The 21,653-nt window shown below is 35.2% G+C and overlaps 2 protein-coding genes across 5 annotated transcripts in view; one reads left to right on the plus strand and one right to left on the minus strand.

Annotated features, from left to right (window-relative positions):
- The window catches only part of Iars2 (isoleucyl-tRNA synthetase 2, mitochondrial), a 53,578-nt gene extending 36,903 nt beyond the window's left edge, over positions 1-16,675 (plus strand). Inside the window, exons 15-23 of the mRNA XM_005335862.3 lie at positions 4,835-4,943; positions 5,872-5,974; positions 7,274-7,399; positions 8,027-8,158; positions 9,539-9,645; positions 10,544-10,689; positions 12,625-12,815; positions 14,687-14,831; positions 16,195-16,675. Of these exons, the coding sequence (XP_005335919.2) occupies positions 4,835-4,943; positions 5,872-5,974; positions 7,274-7,399; positions 8,027-8,158; positions 9,539-9,645; positions 10,544-10,689; positions 12,625-12,815; positions 14,687-14,831; positions 16,195-16,337 (1,202 nt within the window). The 3' untranslated portion in view covers positions 16,338-16,675. The remainder of the gene's footprint in view (positions 1-4,834; positions 4,944-5,871; positions 5,975-7,273; positions 7,400-8,026; positions 8,159-9,538; positions 9,646-10,543; positions 10,690-12,624; positions 12,816-14,686; positions 14,832-16,194) is intronic.
- A 262-nt stretch (positions 16,676-16,937) lies between these two features.
- Positions 16,938-21,653, minus strand: part of Rab3gap2 (RAB3 GTPase activating non-catalytic protein subunit 2) — a 112,470-nt gene continuing 107,754 nt past the window's right edge. For all 4 annotated transcript variants that reach the window (XM_040277597.2, XM_013363159.4, XM_078022842.1 and 1 more), the window contains 3 exons: positions 21,333-21,551; positions 20,001-20,159; positions 16,938-19,778 (listed from right to left, as the gene is read on the minus strand). In XM_040277597.2, the coding sequence (XP_040133531.2) occupies positions 19,623-19,778; positions 20,001-20,159; positions 21,333-21,551 (534 nt within the window). In that variant the 3' untranslated portion in view covers positions 16,938-19,622. The remainder of the gene's footprint in view (positions 19,779-20,000; positions 20,160-21,332; positions 21,552-21,653) is intronic.

The following is a 21,653-nucleotide window of genomic DNA, read 5'->3' on the forward strand; positions in this document are numbered from 1 at the left end:
TCAGTTCAAGTACCTGTTTCCTTGTGAATTCAAAGTCAATAAATTCGAAACATGAAAACTTTCTAAAAGGAAATGGCAGCCTGGGGCTGTGGCTCAGTGGTAGAGAGCTTGCCTCGCACGGGTGAGGCCCTGGGTTTGATCCTCAGCACTACATAAAAATAAATAAATAAAATAAAGGTATTGTGTCCATCTACAACTAAAAAAAAAAAAAACATGTTATGTATGCTAACTAATCAAATTCAGTTTGTAGAAGATACAAATGAAGACTTCAAATTCAGTGCCTCACACATGTTAGGCAAGTGCTCTACCACTGAGCTATACCTCCAGCCCCAAGTTATTTTTTAAGTTACTTGCATGCCTAAATCATAATCTCAAAGATATTGAATAGTTTATTATTCTTTCTAAATATGAATTTTCATAATTTTCCTAAAATATAAAGTTACTTTGATAGAAATACTTTTTTGACCACGTGGTAAAGGGCCACTTTTCCTGGAAGTGTAAAACTCCATACTTACTATTGATCATACAAATTCTAATTTTTTCTTTTTTTACTATGAGGTCTATTATCTTTGTGTAGTGGGAATATCCATGAATCTTAATGTTCTTCCTGTAAGTTTTCCAAATTTCTAAGAATGTACTTTTGTTAGAAAAAATAAGCAGTACTAAAGACAAACTTTTTAGGAAATAATCCCAATAGTGAATGATATAAAGTTGTTCAGTAAATAAGTCTACAGTGAAGTAGCACTTGGGTTTAGCTATACTTGGTATTTCTTGCCATTTTTACCTTTGTGTTTGGAAGTTCCAGCAAGCTTTATATTTTCATTCCTTTCCAGAGTTTTGCTACTCCCAGACAGCCCATTCCCTACTGTTTTCCCACTAATTTCACACCTTTTTTTCTTGAGACAAGTCCTTACTGTGTTGTCTAGGCTGGCTTGTGAACTTTTAAGCTCAACTGATCCTCCCGCCTTAGTCTCCTGAGTAGCTGGATGATATAGATAGATAGGCATTCACCACCAAGCCCAATCTCACATAGGATCTTTTTTTTTTTTTTTTTTGGTGCTAGGAATAGAACCCAAGACCTTGTACATACTAGGCAAGCACTCTACCACTGAGCTACACTTCCAGTCCATGTATCATCTTAAAAGTCTTTCTTTCCAGAAATTATCTTGAATGATATTTAACTTTTTACCCAGTTCCAACAATTTTCAAATAGACGAGAATGGAAAAGATACGAACACAGAGACCTTACCCTTAGTATGTATTACCTGTTTTGTTGTGATGCTTCTAGTAGGCTGGTGTCCTAGTAATTTTATTAGAATATTATAATATGTACTTCTAGGGAAGGATCAGAGACCATGTATTTTTAAAAATAGTTTAATATGATTTTATTTTTACAAGTGTTATTTCATGTGAAACTGAAAGACTATACCAGAAAGAATCTTCTGTAATTCTGTCAGGAAATATCAGAATGCCCTTCATGGCAAATCGTAGTAATAATTAACAATTACTAGAGGTTTCCTAGTCTTACACTTCTTTAATCTCTCTAACAGCCTCTTGAGGTAGGTAAATACAGGTGTCATTCCCATTTTGCTGAAGAAAAAAATGAGAGCATGGAAAGATTTAGCTAAGGCCCCCAAGTCAGTAAGCACCACAGGTACTGGGATCCTGGTGGTCGGAATCTAGCCCCTGGACAGTCTTCAGATTCTTATACTCTGAGTATCATGAATCCTTAGGCAGCAACTAGCTTTCTTTTTTTGAAATATTTTTCTTAGTTGTCAATGGATCTTTAATTTTATTTGTTTATTTAAATGCGGTGCTGTGGATGGAACCCACAGTCTCACGCATGCCAGGCAAACACTCTACCATTGAACCACAACTCCAGCTCTGGAACTGGTTTTCTTAAAATGAAAAATTTTTAAACTAGCAAGGATCTGAGAGGAAGCCTGTTGTTTCATAAATGTGTTTTTCAAGGTTTGGAAACAGTATGTGCTGCAGGGTGACAGAACTTTGGTTCACTTCTATGATGTTGGACTATGAGTGATTGTTTTATGAGACCAAAGGAGGCACTTCTCAAAGAGATGAAAGGGTTAGGGCTGCTTCTTGCTATTGCATTACCTACTCATTTCAGGAAAGGATTCCCTTGAGTTTTCTATTATTTTTCATCTTATTGAAAATTGCTGTATCAAAATGTGGCTACCAGTAGAGAGTTAACATTTTAGAGTGGAATGGGATTTTTATACTGGCCGTATAAAAGCTTAAATAGGAACAAGTGGTTATGAGTCTGTAGAGGAAGGGGAAACAAAAGACATAGCTGCAGCATTCTAGATGTTGAGGCTAACCTGTTATTGTTTTTGTTGTATGTGCATTTACCTTTCTGTATTTTCCCAATTGCACAGACTAGACTGAATTCTCTGTTTTACCATGGTAACACTTGTCACAATTTTTTAATTTTTATTATTATTATTTTTTTTGCAGTGCTGGGTGGGGATTGAGCCAAGGACTTTAAGCATGCCCTATCACTGAGCTTCATCACCAGCCTCCTAGTTATTTCTTGCTAACATAAAATCCACCCTACTAGATGTTTCTCTGAGAGGCCAGAGACCACATTTCTTCAGTTTTCCCCTCAGAGTGTAGCACAATGCGTGTAATGGGTACTGGGTAATATTGGTTGAATTGAGCTGGTTTAATTTTGTCTCTGTATTTCCATGTCTCATCTTTTTCACATAAGAATTACAATTCTGAATCTTCAATATTAGGACATAAGGGAAAAAATCATCTAGGACATAAGGAAAAAAAATCATCATTTCATAAGTAAAAGGGATATAGGTCTTCTTAAAGTTGTGAATTTGAATTTAATGTATGGAAGTAATTTTCCTCACTAACCTCATGCCCCAGTTTTGAGAACTTTTTTATTTTGAAGTCACAAAGTAATATGAAAAATTCCTACATGCCCTTCATCTAGATTTTCTATTACCAGTTTTACTGCATTTGCTTTCTGTATCCTCTCAGTGTAAGTAGAGCATATAGAGAAAACAATTTTATATCTCTAATAATTTTAGTGTTGTTTCCTAAAAATATGGACAGTATCATATAACCAATATATATATCAAAATTGGCAAATTGACATTGATTCTATACTGTTAACTCTCTACCTGTCTACAGACCTTATTGAAATTTTACTCAGTACAATTCTTTATGGAATAGGGAGGGAAAAAAAAATCCAGGATCTAGTATAGGATCACAGGTCACACGTAGTTGTCACCTCTCTTTAGTTCCCTCATTTTTTGTCTTTCATAACCTTGACATTCATCAGAGCACAGCCTATTTGGGTTTGTATGATGTGCACTCATGATGAGATTTAGGGTCTTTGGCATGGGTATCACAGAGTGGGGTCGTGTCCTCCTCAGTTTATCATGTTAAGTCGCATGATGACTGTCAGTCTTGTTTCTGGTGATGTCTAACTTCGATCACTTGGTTGAGCTAGTAACTGCCAAGGTTTTTTTGTTTCATTTTTTTTATTCAGTACTGTGGATTGAATCCAGGGCCTTGCACTTGGTAGGCAAGCACACTACCACTAACATCCCTAGGCCCTCTTGTTAAAATTTTTTGTTTATTGAGAGAGGACTTTACTAAGTTGCCTGGGCTGGCCTCAAACTTGAAATCCTTCTACCTCAGCCTCCTAAATAGCTGAGATTACAGGCATGCACCACGATGCCAGCCACTTTTCTTTATTGTAAAGCCTTCCCATCTTCCCCCACTAAATTATCAGTAATAAGTATTTTGTAGGAAGATCCTTTAAGACTTTGAAAATGTCTTGATTTCTCAATTTTCACCTAACAATTAAGCATCCTTGATGAATCTTTTAATTTTTTGGTATCAAGGATTGAACTCAGGGGCATTTAACTACTGAGCCATGATCCCAACCCTTTTTTGTATTTTACTTAGAGACGGGGTCTCTCTGAGTTGCTGAAGGCCTCGCTAAATTCCGAGGCTGACTTTGAACTTGCTGTCCTCCTGCCTCAGCCTCTGGAGCTGATGGAATTACTGATTATAGGCATGTGCCAGAAATAATTGTCACTTATGTCATCAGTAGGTTGTCCATTTTCTTATTATTAACTGTCAAATTAACTATTGTTAATAAAGTACCTCTCAAGCTTGCAAATGTGTCCTATCAAAATTGAGCCAGAATTATCAACATAGCTTTTTTACATTTTGCTCATCATTTGACTAACTCATTGTCAAATTACAAGTTAATAACTTGATCTTTGTAACAATTCATTTTTGTCTTATTATTAAGATAAGGCTCATTCAAGTAGTATGACTTATTGATTAAGAGTGGGCACTCCAATGCCAGGTTGACTACAGGTTCAAAGTACAGCTGGACTACTTACTGTCGCAGAACCTGCCTCACTTTCCTCATCTGTAAAGTGGGGAAAATAATACCTATTTTTATTAGAGTTGACACAAGAATTAAATGTATTAATATGTAAAGTTGTTGGATGCTCAGCAGATATTTGTTGCATTAAGAAAATGATATTTTCATTACATATTTAATTTGAAATGTTAATATTGATAATTATTATGAATCAGCCCCTTATTTAAAGAGTGTCTTAGTTGTGCTTTGGAAGATGTTACTCAAAGGTTCATCTTTATTTTGGCTCATAAAATGGCATCGGTGTAACAGCTCAAGTAAATGCAGTTTGGTTTCTGGGTAGAGCATGACGCAAGAAATGGATAATGTGATGGAAGCTTTAATGCTTTGATGATACTCATTATTGTTTTCTTATTTTAACTAACTTAAATTTCTATGTTTTTTATAATATTTATTTTTCAGGTAACAACCAAAGAGCAGATTTGTACATGGAAGGAAAAGACCAGCTCGGGGGTTGGTTCCAATCTTCCTTATTAACAAGTGTGGCAGCAAGGAAAAAAGTGCCTTTCAAGTAAGTGTTTGTGCCTGATCTAAACAGTCAGCATGATTTGCCTTTATTGAGTACCTGCCAGGTTGAAGCACTATCCTGGGTAGTAGATAGATAATGTGTGGAAACTATATTTACATATGTTTATAAAATGTGTGTATGAATGAAGTGCGACAGTCTCCTGTCACATTAAAAAAATAAGAATTTAAAATAAGAAAAAAAAGAGAGAAAAGAGACTTCAATAAAAAGGTATCTTGTCACTCTGGCTACATCCTAGAAGAGAATATCAGCATTACTGGAGGAGCTGTGAAGACTTTGTGCAGGTAGATTTTACACTGTGGTAAGAGACTCCACCTGGGTGCTGGGAAGGATATGCCAGGAGACAGTCCTTCCATTTATGACACCAACATTGACTAACCAATTGAAACTTTGCCCAGGGAACGTTATTAAATCGAGGATTTTTGTTTAGTACAGATAGTTGCTTTTCCTCATTCAAATCTGTGGGCAGAAATTGAATCAGAAATTTTCTTAAGCATCTTGAGATTTTTGCTATCTTACAATGAGAACCCATCCCAGAACAGTTTACATGTATTTGTTTCTTATGTAACATGCTTTTAAAAACAACAGAAGAGTGGATACTGGTTTTCTTAAGTAGTCTTTTTGAAAGTCATTTTGAGGTGATAATCTGTTTTTATTTTATTTTTAAATCTGCTCTTTTAAGCCATGCTTTTTCTTGGTTTATTTCAGTGATCAAAGTTAGTGCATATCAGAAGTCAGGAAAAATTTATTTAATGAACAAAAACATTAAAAAGTTTTTCTGTGTTTAGTTAAAGAGCTTACTTTTAACAGTCATGATACATAAATTGCCAAGCATTAGGCTATTGAGAAAAACTGTTATCCACTATTTTTATGCTAAACTAAAATGCTCAATTAAACTGATTTGTCTCCTTAGGTCAGTGGTTGTTCATGGATTTACCCTTGGAGAAAAGGGAGAAAAGATGTCCAAGTCTCTTGGGAATGTTATTGATCCTGATGTTGTCATCAATGGAGGACAAGTAAATGTTTCCCTAAAATATATTTTAGTTTTGTTTTAAGGCTCTTAAATTATTGGTCCAAGTCCTTAAGCACTCCAGGGCCAGGTTGTTTATAAATTTCAATGTGGAAAACAAACAACAGCAAAAAAAAAAAAAAAAAAACCTTTTAAATATGGTCACTTCAGTATAAAAAGAAAATTTAAAAAGAAACAACAAAACCCAGGATGTGATGGGTATGTTGGTACACACCTGTAGCCTGCAGTCCTGTCACTGAAGGAGCAGTAGGAGGAGTACTCGAGTCCAGGAATTTGAGGCCATCTTCAACATTACAACTCTCCATCTCTTAAAAAAAAAAATAGATGATGTTTGATCATGTTGTAAATCTAAAATCTTAAGTAATACATGATTTTAATGAAAAAAGAAAGAGCTGAAACTATGTTCCTTTTGACACATTTCGATCTGAATCTCCAGTGTTAGGTCCTGAGTAATATTATTCCTTTTATCACTTGAGCTTATAGTATGTGTAACCTGTTATTTTATAATTAAGTGGAAATCAGAAGGACAAAAAGATCACAACTTCTCAACTCACATTACATTTATTCTTAGAAGTTATATACCTTAACTTTACAGCAAGGATATATGTTAGGTCTGGGGTTGCTGATAATTTGGGGATTTTTTTAGAGTTGCTTTCTTAATAGAAAACTCTTATATGTTGTCTTGCTCCTGTGGCTTTTTACTGCCATCCCTACATTCATTGCTTTATGTACAGAGTTCCTAGGGAAGAGTAAAAGGGAAAGCACCCTTTCCTCTTTCCTTCCCCATCAAGGACCACCCCACTGCCCACACTACTTTGTGCCAACTATTGTAGATGATTGGGAGTACACTAGGTATTCCCAGCTATGCATTGAACAAGACCACAGAGTACTATCTCCTCTTTTCTATTTTTAATTATTTATTGAGTACTTGATTGGTACAGGGGATTGAACCTAGGTGTGCTCTACCACTCTCCAGCTCTTTTTTAAAAAAATATTATTATTTTGAGATAGAGCCTCACCAGATTGTTTAGGCTGGTCTTGAGTTTGTGATCCTTCTGCCTCAGCCCTCCAGGCTACTAAGGTTACAGTAACCACTATGGCTGGCTTTGTTGTTTTTAGATGTAGTCTGATTGGAAATTGTTAGCTTGTATTTCATTTCAGTGCTGGTATACTTTATACTTATATTGTGCTCAAACATGGTTCTGAATAAGAGTTTTATGTAAAGCATTTATTCAGCTAATAGGAATTGAAAGCCATTCTGATTGTATCTTTTCTCAATGAAAAGGATCAAAGCAAAGAGCCTCCCTATGGTGCTGATGTTCTTCGCTGGTGGGTGGCTGAGTCCAATGTCTTCACTGAAGTGACAATTGGTCCATCTGCTCTCAATGCTGCTAGAGATGATATTAATAAGGTTAGAGCCGTTATTCTTCCTATTTCTGAATGAAAACTTAACTAAATCATTGTAAAGAATGAGGCACTTTTTTTTGACATTGCAGAACTGAATGAAAATGGTTCACATGTTCCACGCATTTTAAAATACCCTGTGTTAATTTATTTAAAAACAATAATAGTAATGTTAAAAGTTTTACATATAAGGTCTTTTTATACTTTGTTAATTTACTATGTGAAAAAGCATAATCTGATATAAATTTTATTTTGTATACTGTTCATATATTTAATGACTTTTCACATTTATTTTATTTATCTTCATCTTTACTTGTGAATTAGGTGAAAAAACATGTGCTCACCTTTACGTGTGAATAAACTATGGTATTAAAAGTTGATTTTCTCTAAAGATGTAAAAATAAAAATTTAGTCATTAGGCATAAAATCCTATGATTGTTTCTGTAACTGGGCTATTGGAATGAGATTTTGTACATTCATAGCCTTTTTTAGGAATGATACAATTTTTTAAAATTTTCCCTTAAAGGAAGTGTCAAAGTTGTATGCAAATTATAGATTTATAAAATGATTTTTTGGTGAAAATGAAGGGTTCATAATTTTTTTTTAACTGTGTACATTTTCTCATTATGAATAGCTTAGGAATACACTTCGCTTTCTTTTGGGAAACGTGGCTGGCTTCAACCCCAAAACGGATTCTGTCCCTGTCAACCAAATGTATGTCATAGACCAGTATATGCTGCATTTACTGCAGGATTTAGCAAGCAAGGTAAGTGTTAATTAATAAGATTTTTGGGAAATGGAAATTTTAGGACTATTGTGTGTTAAAAAATTGTTTTCATTTAAGTAGAAGAAACCTTGCTAGAAATAGTAATGAGAGCCTCTTAAGAAAAGCTATACTTGCTGAATCCTGTACATTCCTAGGTGCCTGTAGATATGAGGTATTCTTTTCCTGGAGTCTTAAAAGACTTCAGAGTACCTGGTGGAAACAGTAGGCAGGTCCAGGCTTCCCTATAGACCAGACTTTTCTCAAGAGGAAAAGATCAGCTCTGTTTCTCCAACAAGAAGGAAGAGAGTTATATATTATCTGGAGGTAGGCACCTCATCGTACTGGACAGAAATAACTGAGGTGACTACTCTTATGTCCCGTAAGACATTTGCTCATTTACACACATGCACACACATACACAAATAATTTATTTTCTTAAAATTGGAATTTATATGCTTCAATGTGCCCCAAGTCAGAGGCACACACACCAGCTTTTTTGCTCAAACCAAGAATAATTGAAACATAAATGAGGGAACATTAACTAACTATGGTGCTGATGTTCTTCTATTTTATGCTATTTTTTAAAAATGGCATGATTTTATCACTTAAAACTTGAGGGCTAGCTGGGCACCACGGCGCACGCCTGTAATCCCAGCCACTCAGGAGACTGAAACAGGAGGATTACAAGTTCAAACCAGTCTCAGCAATGGCAAGGTGCTACGCAATTTAGTGGGATTCTGTCTCTAAATAAAATGCAAAATAGGGCTGGAGATGTGGCTCAGTGATTGAGTACCCCTGAATTCAATCCTCAGTAACAAAAACAAAAAACAAAAAAACTTGAGGGCTGATAGGGTGCTTGCCTAACAGGTTGCTAGGTTTGATCCCCTGCACCACAAAAAATAAATAAATAAAGGAAAACCTTGATCCTGGTGGGGTTTGTTTTGTTTTGTTTTTGGTGCCAGAGAATGAACCCAAGGGCACTTAACCACTGAGCCACATCCCCAGTTCTTTTTTGTATTTTATTTAGAGACAGGGTCTCACTGAGTTGCTTAGGGCCTCATTAAGTTGCTGAGGCTGGATTTGAACTTGGGATTCTCCTACCTCAGCCTTACCAGCTGCTGGGATTATAGGTGTGTGCCACTGTGCCTGGCCTGATCCTGTTCTTGAGGAGTATTATTTTGTAGTTTCCAGAGTAGAACAGTGGGTATTTTCTAAGTGTAATCAAATTTGTTGTCCAAAAAGGATGTTTGGAAGATTATCAGGAGTTCTTGCTTTATTGTCTGTTTTTTTGTCTACCTTTAAGGCATATTTTTGCTTATAATGACTTCCATTTTCACTTATTACCCCAGCTTCTGAATTTATTTTGACTTTGTCCTCTAGATTAACGACTCATACAAACAATATGATTTTGGAAAAGTTGTTCGACTATTAAAAGCATTTTATACTAGAGAACTCTCCAACTTTTATTTCAGCATAATCAAGGATAGGTATGTATGACACAATATGAAAACACTCAACAGATGTTTCTTGAGTGCCTGTTCTGTGCTTGGCAAATGTGGGAATACAGTGATGATTGAGATGGGCAACATTGTGCAGTTATGGGGATTGGGTTCTAGAGTTAAGCCTGATTATCAGTTTGTGCCTTGCCACTTACGCACTTTATGATTTGGGGAAGCCTGTAGGATGATCTCAATTCATCTATAAAAAGGGGATGGTATTTCCTTACCTCCTAATGTGGTTATAAGGATGAAATATGGGTAATGTGGTTAGTGCTGTGATTGATAAAGTAGATGTTCATTAAGTGATTGGTGCTTACATGAGTTAGTGCTTGTTCTCAGACTTGCAAATCACGAGTATAGAGAGAGAGAAATATAGGAGCAATTATATACTAACATTGTACAATGTCAGTGGCACCCTTTCAGAGGAGGGCTATCAAGCTTTCATTTATGGATCTGATGTGCAAGTGGAGGCGTTATCTTTAGTATCTAGTCCAGTATGAAGTACCAGCCCCAATCAGCACCTCAGCACTTTCTACATAGGGAAAGTAACTTGTACATTGCAGGGGGTGGGGAGTGACATTTTAAATACCAATAGCTAACTGACTATCTTTTAAAACAATAGTTTAGATTCTAGCTGTCTTCTACCTGAAAACCAGAATTGATCAGAGCATGGGTGATTTTGTTAAGTTAGTACATCTGGAAAGTGAAAAGTGAAATAGATAACAAGTTATCAAAAATTATATGAAAACAGTCTTTGATTATAAGATGACTAGAGCCACGAGATCAGCTACTGTAGAAATAAACTCAACCTGAGGCAGGTAGATCCTGTCTTGGTGATCATAATGTATAAATTGGTGTCAGTTGCAAGTAAGTTATCCTCCTTCAGGCTTTATTGTGAAAATGAAAATGATCCCAAACGACGCTCTTGTCAGACTGTATTAGATGAAATTCTGGATGTGATGGTTCGTTCTTTTGCTCCTATTCTTCCTCACTTGGCTGAAGAGGTCTTCCAGCACATACCATACCTTAAAGGTAAGCAGCACTTAATTTGCTCACCAAATGAGAAGGTGAGGGTGCAACTTCTGATTTTATCTCCTCCCTATAAGGGCCCTCACTCACTCTTCTATAGTGATACTTTGTGACATGATGTGTCTTGGTCATGTAGTAGTTTCTGCACCTGTTTCCAGAGGAGTAGGATGATTTCAGAATGGCCTTTGAGAAATCATTCTTTCTTAAGTTTGTTCATAAATGTTCCATAATATATGTTAAGTTTTATTAAAATGTAATGCCTTTTAGTGAATACTTTTATGGTAGTTCTTTTCTTCTGAATGTAGTAGGCTTAATTAAGAGAGCAATTACAGGCAACAGTTGACCACTCCAGCAATGAGATGATAAGAGAGGAAATACAGGTAGCAAAAGATTATTTCAAGAAAGTGTTAGAGACTCTCAGGGGAAAAAAAAAACCAAACAAACAGAAAGTGAAATGAAGGAAATAATAAACCAAATAAAAAAATTCAGTAGAAAGCATCACCAACAGACTAGATCACTCGAAGACAGAATCTCAGGCAATTAAGACAAAATATATAATGTTGAAAATGAAGTTGGTCACACAGTGAAGATGGTGAGAACCCATTAACAGAACCTACAAGAATACTGGGATAACATGAAAAGACCAAGTCTAAGAATTATTGGGATGGAGGAAGGCACAGAGATACAAGCCAATGACATAATATCAGAAAATTTCTCAAACATGAAGAATGAATTGGAAAATCAAATACAGAGGCTTACAGGACACCAAATGTTTAAAGTTACAACAGATTCTCATGAAGTAGCATACAGAATAAAGATAGAATTTTAAAAGCTATAAGAGAAAAGTTTTAGATTATGTATAGGAGGAAACCAATGCAGATGTCAGCAGATTTCTCAACCCAGACCATCAAACCTGGGAGATCCTGGAACAATATATATCAAGCCCTGAAATAAAATGGATGCCAACCAAGAATTTTATATCCAGCAAAATTAAGCTCAAGATTAGATGATGAAATAAAAACCTTCCATGGTAAACATAAATTAAAAGAATTTACAATGAGAAAGCCTACACTACAGAATATTCTTGACAAAGTAGTCTATGAGGAGGAAATGAAAAACAACATTGAAAATCAGCAAAGGGAAGAACTATACTCAAGGAAAAACCTGTCAATGAAAAAACCAAGTCTAGTTGAAAACCAAAAATAAACAAAAATGACTGGGAATACAAACCATGTCTCAATAATAACCCTGAATGTTATTGGCCTAAACTCATCAATTAAAAGACATAGAGGGGCAGATTGGATTAAAAAATATCCAGCAATATACAGCCTTCAAGAGACTCATCTCATAGGAAAAGATATCCACAGACTGAAGGTGAAAGGATGGGAAAGAACATAACACTCACATGGGCCACATAAACAATCCGGGTTTCCATCCTCATATCAGATAAAGTAGAATTCAAGCCAGAGTTAGTCAGAAGAGATAAAGAAGGACCTTTCATACTACTTAAGGGAAAAGAAACATACAACAAGACATAACAATCATAAATACCTATGCCCCAAACAATGGAGCATCTAAGTATATCAAACAAACCCTTCTTAATTTCAAGAAAATTAGAAACTGTTTAGAGAGGGAAAAGCCATTCATAATCTTATAGTCATAGATGAGCTATTAATATTGAGATTTTTCTCTCTTATTTTTTCTAAGCATCCTTTTTTTGAGATCTTCCTATATAGTTTATCTTTTGATTAAATGTAACATATTTCCCATTGCTGATACGAATGTTTTGAAAATAGGTTGGCTCCATATTTTATTATATATACTGTAAATAACAATTTTTATTTCCCACTAATTGGTAAATATTTAATGGTTAGGGCTTTATGAACACTTTAGGATATATGTAAGTCAGTTTACCATCTCTCTTTCTTTTTTATAAAGAACCCAGGAGTGTTTTTCGCACAGGATGGATCAGCACAAGCTCTATCTGGAAGAAGCCTGGGCTGGTAGAGGCAGTGGAGAGCGCCTGTGCAATGAGAGATTCATTTCTTGGAAGCATCCCTGGTAAAAATCCTGCCGAGTATGAGGTTATCATTGTGATAGAGCCAGGCCTGCTTTTTGAAATAATAGAGGTATGCAACAGGTTGAAATGTTCTTAATATTGTACATCTTCACCTGCAGTTTGTTTTAAAAGTCTAAGGAAAGTTTTTTGCTAATTTAGATATTATGATTTTAGTCTTCTAATCCTGATCTTATCACTGATTCTGTTTTCTGTATCTGTGTCCTTTCCTTTATCATCTAAAATTATATACTCTGTACCTGTAACATGTGCATATCACTTTACAGGGACAGGGAAAGTCTTTTTAAAGTTATTTGAAATGAAAACCCTAAGGGCTGATATATAAATCTGTGACCGTAGTGTTAGAATACATAAAAAATTGGGAATTTTGTTATAAGGGCCTGTTTTTTTGAGTTTTGTCCATCTGGACTAGATCCAAAACAAATCCAAACATGAGTTTCCAATGAACATCTGGGACATTTGTTCCAGCACATTATCATGTATATCTCAAAATATTAATTCTATTTTTATTTCCTGAAGGGCCTTGGGATTTGTAGGAGTTGATTGTCCTGATTAGGGATATATTAAGTCTAACACATTGACTTGAGATTTTTCTCTAGTCTAAATGCTTGAGAATTGGTAATGAATATATATATATATATTTTATAAGATTTTATTGGTAGTAGTTTTCTAAAAAAAGAAGAAGAAAATCTCTTTGGTTGGTAAGCTTAATTTAAAAATATAAATGTAATTCAAGTGATTAAGAATTTAGCCTTAAAATAGCTAGTAGGGTATGAAATTGTTAGTAACAAAGAATAAGGATAAGATGTTCATGTGTTTAAAAGTTCGTAAGTCCTGACTGCTTCATTGTACACAAAAGTTTGCACAGCCTAGTTCTAGGCTTTTTCCCCCTGTATACTGTTTCCTTTGACTTCAGTTCTTGCAATAAGTTGAAAAGAATAAAATTTGTTTGGGATCATTTATACTTGGAAAAAAAATGCTTTGGGATTTTCAAAAACATAAAATTGTTTCAGGAATCACACCAAGTAGCTATCAAATGGCATACTGTTTTTTTCAGTTACTAATTTCATGAACTTGTTAAAACCAAATTTTGAGTTTCCTGTTTTCTTATGAACATTTTTAAAGGAATATTTATATTAGCTCACAAATTCATTTTGAAGATCAAAGTTACAGTGAAAAATGTGAAAATGTTGATTAGACAGCCAAATTCAGTGTACTTCAAGGGGTTCTATGTATTATCCAAATTGCCATCATTAGTATATATTGCTAAAAGCACTTTTGTGTAGATACTAACTGAACCCCTCTTCAGTATAAGAAACAGGATACAGGCAAAACATCATGGTCTTTAAGGCTCACAAGACCTGGGCTTGAGCTATACCACATAATGATTGAGAAATTTGAGCAAATTAACCTCCTTTGCCCGTTTCCTCATTTATGAAATGGGGCTAGTAAACACCATATAGGTTTATACACACACACACACACACACACACACACACACACACACACACACACACACACACCCACCCACCCATATACACATATATAGCTGTTAGTGAACCTTTATTTATATGCAGTGCTAAGAATCGAACCCAGTGCCTCACACATGCTAGGCAGTTACTCTACCACTGAGCCACAATCCCAGCCCCACTACATGTTTTTTTTTGTTGTTGTTGTTTTTCTGTGTGTGAGACACTGAGGTTCTTGGAAAATGAAGCAAAAGCACAATGTTCTCAATACTGTTGATAAAAATTTCAATTAAATCCTTTCATGCCAGTAAGAAGTGATGTATTTAATAGTATTAGCTCAGGGTGTAATGGTATCAAGGTATGCCTCTCTGTCCCCAAGAACTTATGGCATCTTTTTTTATAACCTCAGTTCATGCTAAAAATTTAGTAGTAACTTTCACATGCTTACTTCCAGATGCTGCAAGCTGAGGAGACCTCCAGTACCTCTCAGTTGAATGAGCTAATGATGGCTTCCCAGTCAACTTTACTGGCTCAGGAACCACGAGAGAGAACTGCAGATGTAATTGAGCTTAAAGGGACATTCCTAATCAATTTAGAAGGTAAGGAGGTGAGAGTAGCAAGTGGCATCTTGAGAAATGACTAATTATAAATTATAGGTCATCTTCAACTCTATAGTGGACTAGGCTTTTCTAAAAGCAGATATATGCTTGGAATACATTTCTCTGGAAATGATATAAACATTTGCCACATACCTAAGCCAACACTCACATATTCTACCTGATCTTGAGAAGTGAAGGCTAGGGATAGAGGACAAGAGATTTACTTCTCTTTTAACTTTTATTGTGCAGTTACTCTAACTTGCTTCCTTTTCCCTTTTATGTCCCTGCCCTTTAATACATAGTACCATACTACTGCTCACCCTTCCCCAGTGTTGATTCAAATTTCCTCTTCTGTGTGCCCCAAATTAATATTTAGCCATTCTTTTTTTGAGATGGGGTTTTGCTAAATTGCCCAGACTGGCCTTGAACTTGTAATCCTCCTGCCTCAGCCTTCTGAGTAGCTGTAATTATAGGCCTGTGTCATTGCTGTTTAGCCATTATTTTTTTGTGTGTGTGGTGCTGGGCTTGAACCCATGGACTTGTGCATGTGAGGCAAGCACTCTACCAACTGAGCTATACCCCCAGCCCTTAGCCATTCTTAATAAGGTTTAACGTTTTATTAAACTCATTCTTACACAAGCATCTCAAGCATTTTGTAGATATTTGTTTCATAGGCATTTTTGTGTCAACCTGGTTCACCTTGATTCATGGAAATGGAGGTAGAGTGGCATTAACAAAGAATAACAAATGGATATTTTAGGAAAGGTAATGCTGCTTGTGTTTTTTGTAATAGCTTTTAGGTACCAGCAGGAGATGGAAGGCTAATCTATAGATGTTGGTTCAAATTTGAGGCTTGGCAGCAGTGTACATGTAGTAAAAATTGTGACTCAATTTGCTTTTCAAAATGTTAAGGTACATTCTTTTCATAGCAATTAGAAAATAATGTATTTTTTTGATCAGTCTGAGGTCTTAATAGTAGAGATAAGTTTTCTCTTTGTCTAAGCCAAAAAATTTGGAGGCACTACAGTTGTCACTATAATATTGCTTTAAAAATCCTCAGTGCCCATGTTGAAATGGAGATGCAGCGTTACTGATCAGAATCCTATCAGGATTAAGAGCTAGAAAGCCTGTTCTGCCTGAGTAGGGAGAGAACTCAGTTCCCAGACACCCAGATTCCTTAGTTTTCTATAGTCATCAAGTTGTGTGATCCCATCATCTTGGTATTTATATAATGGGGCAAAACCTGACCAGCTATTACTTAGGATAAGAGTAAGCTTTGGAAAAATTGTGCTTGCTAAACCAAATGGGAAATAGTTACACAAGTTGAATGTCAGAAATACTTTTCATATTTTCTTTTTTATAGGTGGTGATATTCGGGAAGAGTCTTCATATAAAGTAATTGTCATGCCAACTACCAAAGAAAAGTGTCCTCGTTGTTGGAAGTACACAGCAGAATCTTCTGATACACTCTGTCCCCGATGTGCAGAAGTTGTTGGTGGAAAGTAGTGCTGTGACATCACTAGCTGAGCAAGAATCCTTATGACAGTACTGAGAGTTTACATGAATTATTTACAATACTACAAAGAAATCTGAGGAGTAAATGGTGAAGGATGAGTGTCAAAATCAGAATTGTGAATAGTATTTCCTATAACTAAAGAATAATGTATATATACATGTGGAAATACAATTGCATATATTTGTACACACATATACATAATGGACTTATTCAGAATATACTTGCCTTCAAACATGGCTGAGCAGAATGTTTTATATTTTATGAAAATCTTTTTGACTTGGTATTTAAGTTCTATGATGTCTGAAAATAAAGGCATTCTGGAAAACTATTGACTAATGTTGGTGCAAAAATTGTGAATATCAAATGACAAAATGTGGTTTTGAAAGGGATCAGCAGAGGTGTATTTCCCCTAAGAGTTAAAAAGCATCATTCTGTCTACTACCAAAAATGGGAGTTTTTAAAAATGGCTTGCTTTTTGATTTGGATTGGAAAGAAAAACATCAAGTTTATTATTCAAGAAGGGACAAAATGTCTTAATACCAACAAACCAACCAACCAAAACTTACATTTATGAATGTTAAGAAAACAACTTGAAAGCGGAGGATTTATTTCATTAATATACACAAGTTCACAATAATGAATACAGAAAAACAGCAGTATATACAGAATTTCACTACTTACATTACAATAGATAAATAAGAGCATTTTATAAACAATCCAGTATTGGATTAAAGTCTAAGGATGGCTAATCTATTGAGCAGAAGTCTAAAGAGCCCAGCAAACCCATTCTTGTTATGGTGAGAGGGGGCTTTTACTGTTGCTATAGTGTACTGTAAAAATATCTTCTTTTACAAATGAAATGGACCACAGCAACTTCTAGGTGAATGTTATATTAGTGTAATCTTAGGATTATAGAATGTTTTCTATTATTTTAAGTTGTAATTGATTTTTTAAAAACAGCAATGTGAATGTTAGTGTTTGCTTTGACCTTAGATTAATAACAAGGGTGAAACTTTTCTTTCTGTAAAAGTATGACACATTTTGCACCCCTTTATCTACATATATCCTGGCCTCTCTAGTTCTACATCTAAAACACAATCTGTAATATAGAAGTTATGATTTTTGAACACCTGTGTTCTCTTTAATATTATACAATAGAATTAATTTAACAAGGTAAAAAAATGTGTATGTAATAAGGAAAAGTGGAGGGGTATATCTAGGAGGACACTACCAGTTATTGGCTTACCAGTAATTACAGTGATGGTCACCAAACCTTTGTTTTTAGTTAATCACACATTCTACATAAAATCTCATTCCTCTTTTTGTGGCTTTTTGTTGTTACAGAATGTATACACAGGTACTTATTTTTCCTTATTATCAGATTTATTTTAAAAGCCCTTAATTAAGTAGTAAAATATTTAACTGCTTTTAACCATAAAACTAAATTTGAAAAATCTACGAATTTTAAATTTTCAGATGATAAATCTAATTAGAAACTCAGTGATTTGTGTTAAGGTTCTGTGAGCCATATTTCAGCTGCTGCTTCTCAGCAAGTCTCATACTTGATATGTAACCTCAGTACCCCTCCAAAAAGTGATAATGGAATTGAGAGGATTTCAATTTTTAAAATGCCTTTAACTCCAAGTTTCTTTAACCAAATTTCTAAATTCATATTACTTTCTAAGTATTTCCAAAAAATCTCAGGAAAAACTAATGTTGTAGAATACATGTTACAGGTGATTATATAAAGCTAGATGTATTCATAGGAATCCTAGAATGTGGCTACCTGGAGTGTGGAGATCCAAGCAGAGGCTGAGAGGCTGGACTAGCTTCAGGCCCTCTCCAGTGCTGTTAGTCTGTACAACATGCACCTCGGCTCACAAGACACGCCCCAAACATCACATCTTAAAGCACTTTTCTTTTAAGATCTGAAAATTGATAGTCACTTAAACCATTATTTTTAATCTAGTTAAGTTCTTATTTGGATGTGATCTTTAGTGGAAAAATAATTCACACTAGAATACTCTCAAAACACCAGATCTTTTTTTCTTTATATCCCTGAAGGCCATTCTTCTCAACTTTGCACAATGCTAGAGTTGGCTTCTTACAAGGGAGTGAAGAAACAAACTTTTGTACACAATGAGTCACTATGAATAACAACTGTTGTCCATGACAGATATCAACAATTGTACTATAAGGCTACATTTCAAAGACATACCATAATAAATTCTTGGTATCTGTAGAGCTCAAAGCACTTTTTACAGACTTTTGGTTAATTTGGTCTTAATTAGTAAATATTTATTTAGCACTTGGACTGCTCTAGGCACTATAGGGTACAATATTCACTGTATTTTATCCTCTCAACCCATCTGTGAGGTAGGTTTGCTAAAGCTATAATATCACTATGCATTTTTTTTTCTGTAATGTTCCCAAGGACAGATAACATTACCAAATCCCAGAAGCAGATATTTCTAAACACTTGTAGGAAAAATAAAGTTGGACTTAAAATTTTTAGTATCCTCCCCTCTTTATATATATATATATATATGTTTTACAAGATAATACATTTTTTACAGTTACCTGATGTGGATACAACTTTGCAACTTGGCAAAAAGCAAATCTTAATTTACATTGTAACTGATTTTGTTGCATTGTTAGAATTTCAGATTATCGATTTTGGCAATTACAACAGGTTAAGGGTTCTATCCAGGGTCCCTACTGATGATCCTGAACCCATCCATTCTTCCTCCTCTGATGGTATCAGCAGCACCTTTGGGAAAGGAACCTGTCAGCACCCAGAACTCCCAGGTGCAGCTACTATGGGATTAAGCATGATAAGGAACATATTTCCTAAACATTTCATAAGGGAAAGTGGGAGCTTTCTCTAAGTTTGCTGATGGGGAGTATACATGAACACATTTAATCACAATAACTTTTTAGGTATGAAATATAGAATCTTATTAATAAGAACATAATCTGTAAATTAAAACCAATTTTAAATAGCAAAGTTTAACAATAAAGCTACTTATGCGTTTGAATTAAAAATAAACAGTAAAACATCTGTATTACTATAATATTTGTATTTTATCTTCAGTATTAACCAAAGAAGTAGGATTTAACCAGGATTGCACTTTTTAAAAGTAATATATTTTTATTTATTTTACCAAAAAAAACCCAACATATTCCATAAAATTTCAGATCTTACTATGTAAAATAACCATGCAGTAATTCATGTTATAGTCACACAATTTTAGACTACTTTTAGTAGATAAGTGTCACAAAGAAGGAATGGATATGGCTTCCACAGCTTCAATGAGGTGTAAGGCTAGACTATACTGCCCGTGTTTTTCTGGTAAAAGCTCAATTACTTTATTTACTAGTTTAGCTGTTGTTGCAATTGGCACTTCAGTGTTTTGAAGATCCTGGGGGTTCTGTAAATTGGACAAAAATATAATCCATTAGTTATATGCAATCAAAAAATAACTGATATAATCTTAAGAATTAAAGAATTTTTTCCCAGTAAAAATACTTTTTGTTTGGAACTAGGTGAATTAAACATGTAATTTAAATTTTCTTCATAAATTCTACTAAACATTCATCTAGTAAAATACCCAATGATCTTCTTTCTGCCTAATTTCCTTTGTTGTACTTACCATTGCCTTCAGCCAAGTGCAGAGTGTGGGCGGCAATCTGGCCAGCAGCTCCATCCCTTCTTTTGTCTGGGTGTGGAGAAGAGCATAAGCCAGCCTTTGCCCTGTCAACACTAGCAGCTGAGATGCGAGGACCTCTTTATCATGAACCTGTAGAATGGCCTGAGAATGTGGACATGGAGAAATAATGTAGTAAGAGCTAACCAATTTATTTTTTGTAGAAAAGGAGGCTGTGGATGAAGAAATAGATCCTAGTTTGTTTTTGAGCTTGTGTATATAATCAAAGTATAATATAAATCAAATAGCATTTAACTCCAAGTTGGTGATCAGCTCATTTTTTTCCCTCACCACCTTCCCCACTCCCCGTTTATGACAGTCCTAGGGCTCAAACCCAAGTTCTAGCAAACCCAAGTGTGCTAGGCAAGTTCTACCCCTGAGCTACATCCTTAGCCCCTCATCACCTAGTTTCAATTCAGCATGACTATATAAGGTCTTGTTTCCAACCACTTGGCAAAGGAAGGGAATTACATTAGATCATATCATGACTACTTACAACCTTCAATGACTTTTGAATGTTCTGAGAATAATAATGGGTTAGGATACTGACTGTGATTGGCCCCTGCCAACATCCCCTCCTCATTTCATACATTTTTGCTCCTTGCTTACTAAATCTGGCAGCCACACTGGCCCTTTTGGTCCTGGCCAAGATGGTTCCAATCTCAGGACACATTTGCTACTCTGTCTTAAGCACTGTTACCCCAGGTTTTTAAATGACTGATTGCTTTATATCCTTTGGACTTCAGTCTGAATTTCATTTTCTCTGACCCCCACACTCTACTGTAGTAGTCCATATGTATTCATATGACCATATGTATTCATATGATGCTTTTTATTTTTCTTATAGCACTCCTCACTCAATACAAAAATTAGGAGCTTTTCTGAATGTCCAGCAAACATTGATTCCATGCAGAAAGAGCCTTGGATCCTTTGCTCATTGCTGTACTTACACACAGAACAGGCCTAGCATACTATAGGAATTTATTTGATTATAGTTTTATATTTTAATATTCTATTCTATTTTTGTACCTAAAAGTTCCAACAAAAGGAAGAACAAAAAGCTGTATTGGAGAGCTGGGGTTATGGCTCCGTGGAAGAGCACTTGCCTAGGATGTGTGAGGTACTGGGTTTGATTCTCAGCACCGCATAGAAATATATAAATAAAACAAAAGTATTGTGTCCATCTACAACTAAAAAAAAAAAAAAATCTACTGATTCGTTATTCCAATTAACAATTTATAACTTGGGCCCAGTTAGCCTTCATGGTGTCATACTTACCTCTTCTGCTAAGTGGTCAACTCCATAGTTGTAGAGCTCCCCTACATAATGCCTCCTAACAACATCTTCACTAACTTGAAGGTGATGGGCTAGATCCACGGCTAGAACTGGCCAATCTTGATCCTTCCCAGGAATGTCTGCTGCCTCTTCTGAGGGATCTCTCTCCTTTGTCACTGAATGCTGGGACTGGACAGCTGCACTGACAACTTTCAGTAAGAACTTGAAAATGGAGAAGGAGATAGAGCAGTGTCTTGTTAGCATGATTAATTCAAAAAGACCTAAATCAAGGAAATTATTAGCTTTTTTGTCAACTAAGAGTGG

The sequence above is a fragment of the Ictidomys tridecemlineatus genome, chromosome 10, assembly GCF_052094955.1.
Source record: "Ictidomys tridecemlineatus isolate mIctTri1 chromosome 10, mIctTri1.hap1, whole genome shotgun sequence".
NCBI classification, from domain to species: domain Eukaryota; kingdom Metazoa; phylum Chordata; class Mammalia; order Rodentia; family Sciuridae; genus Ictidomys; species Ictidomys tridecemlineatus.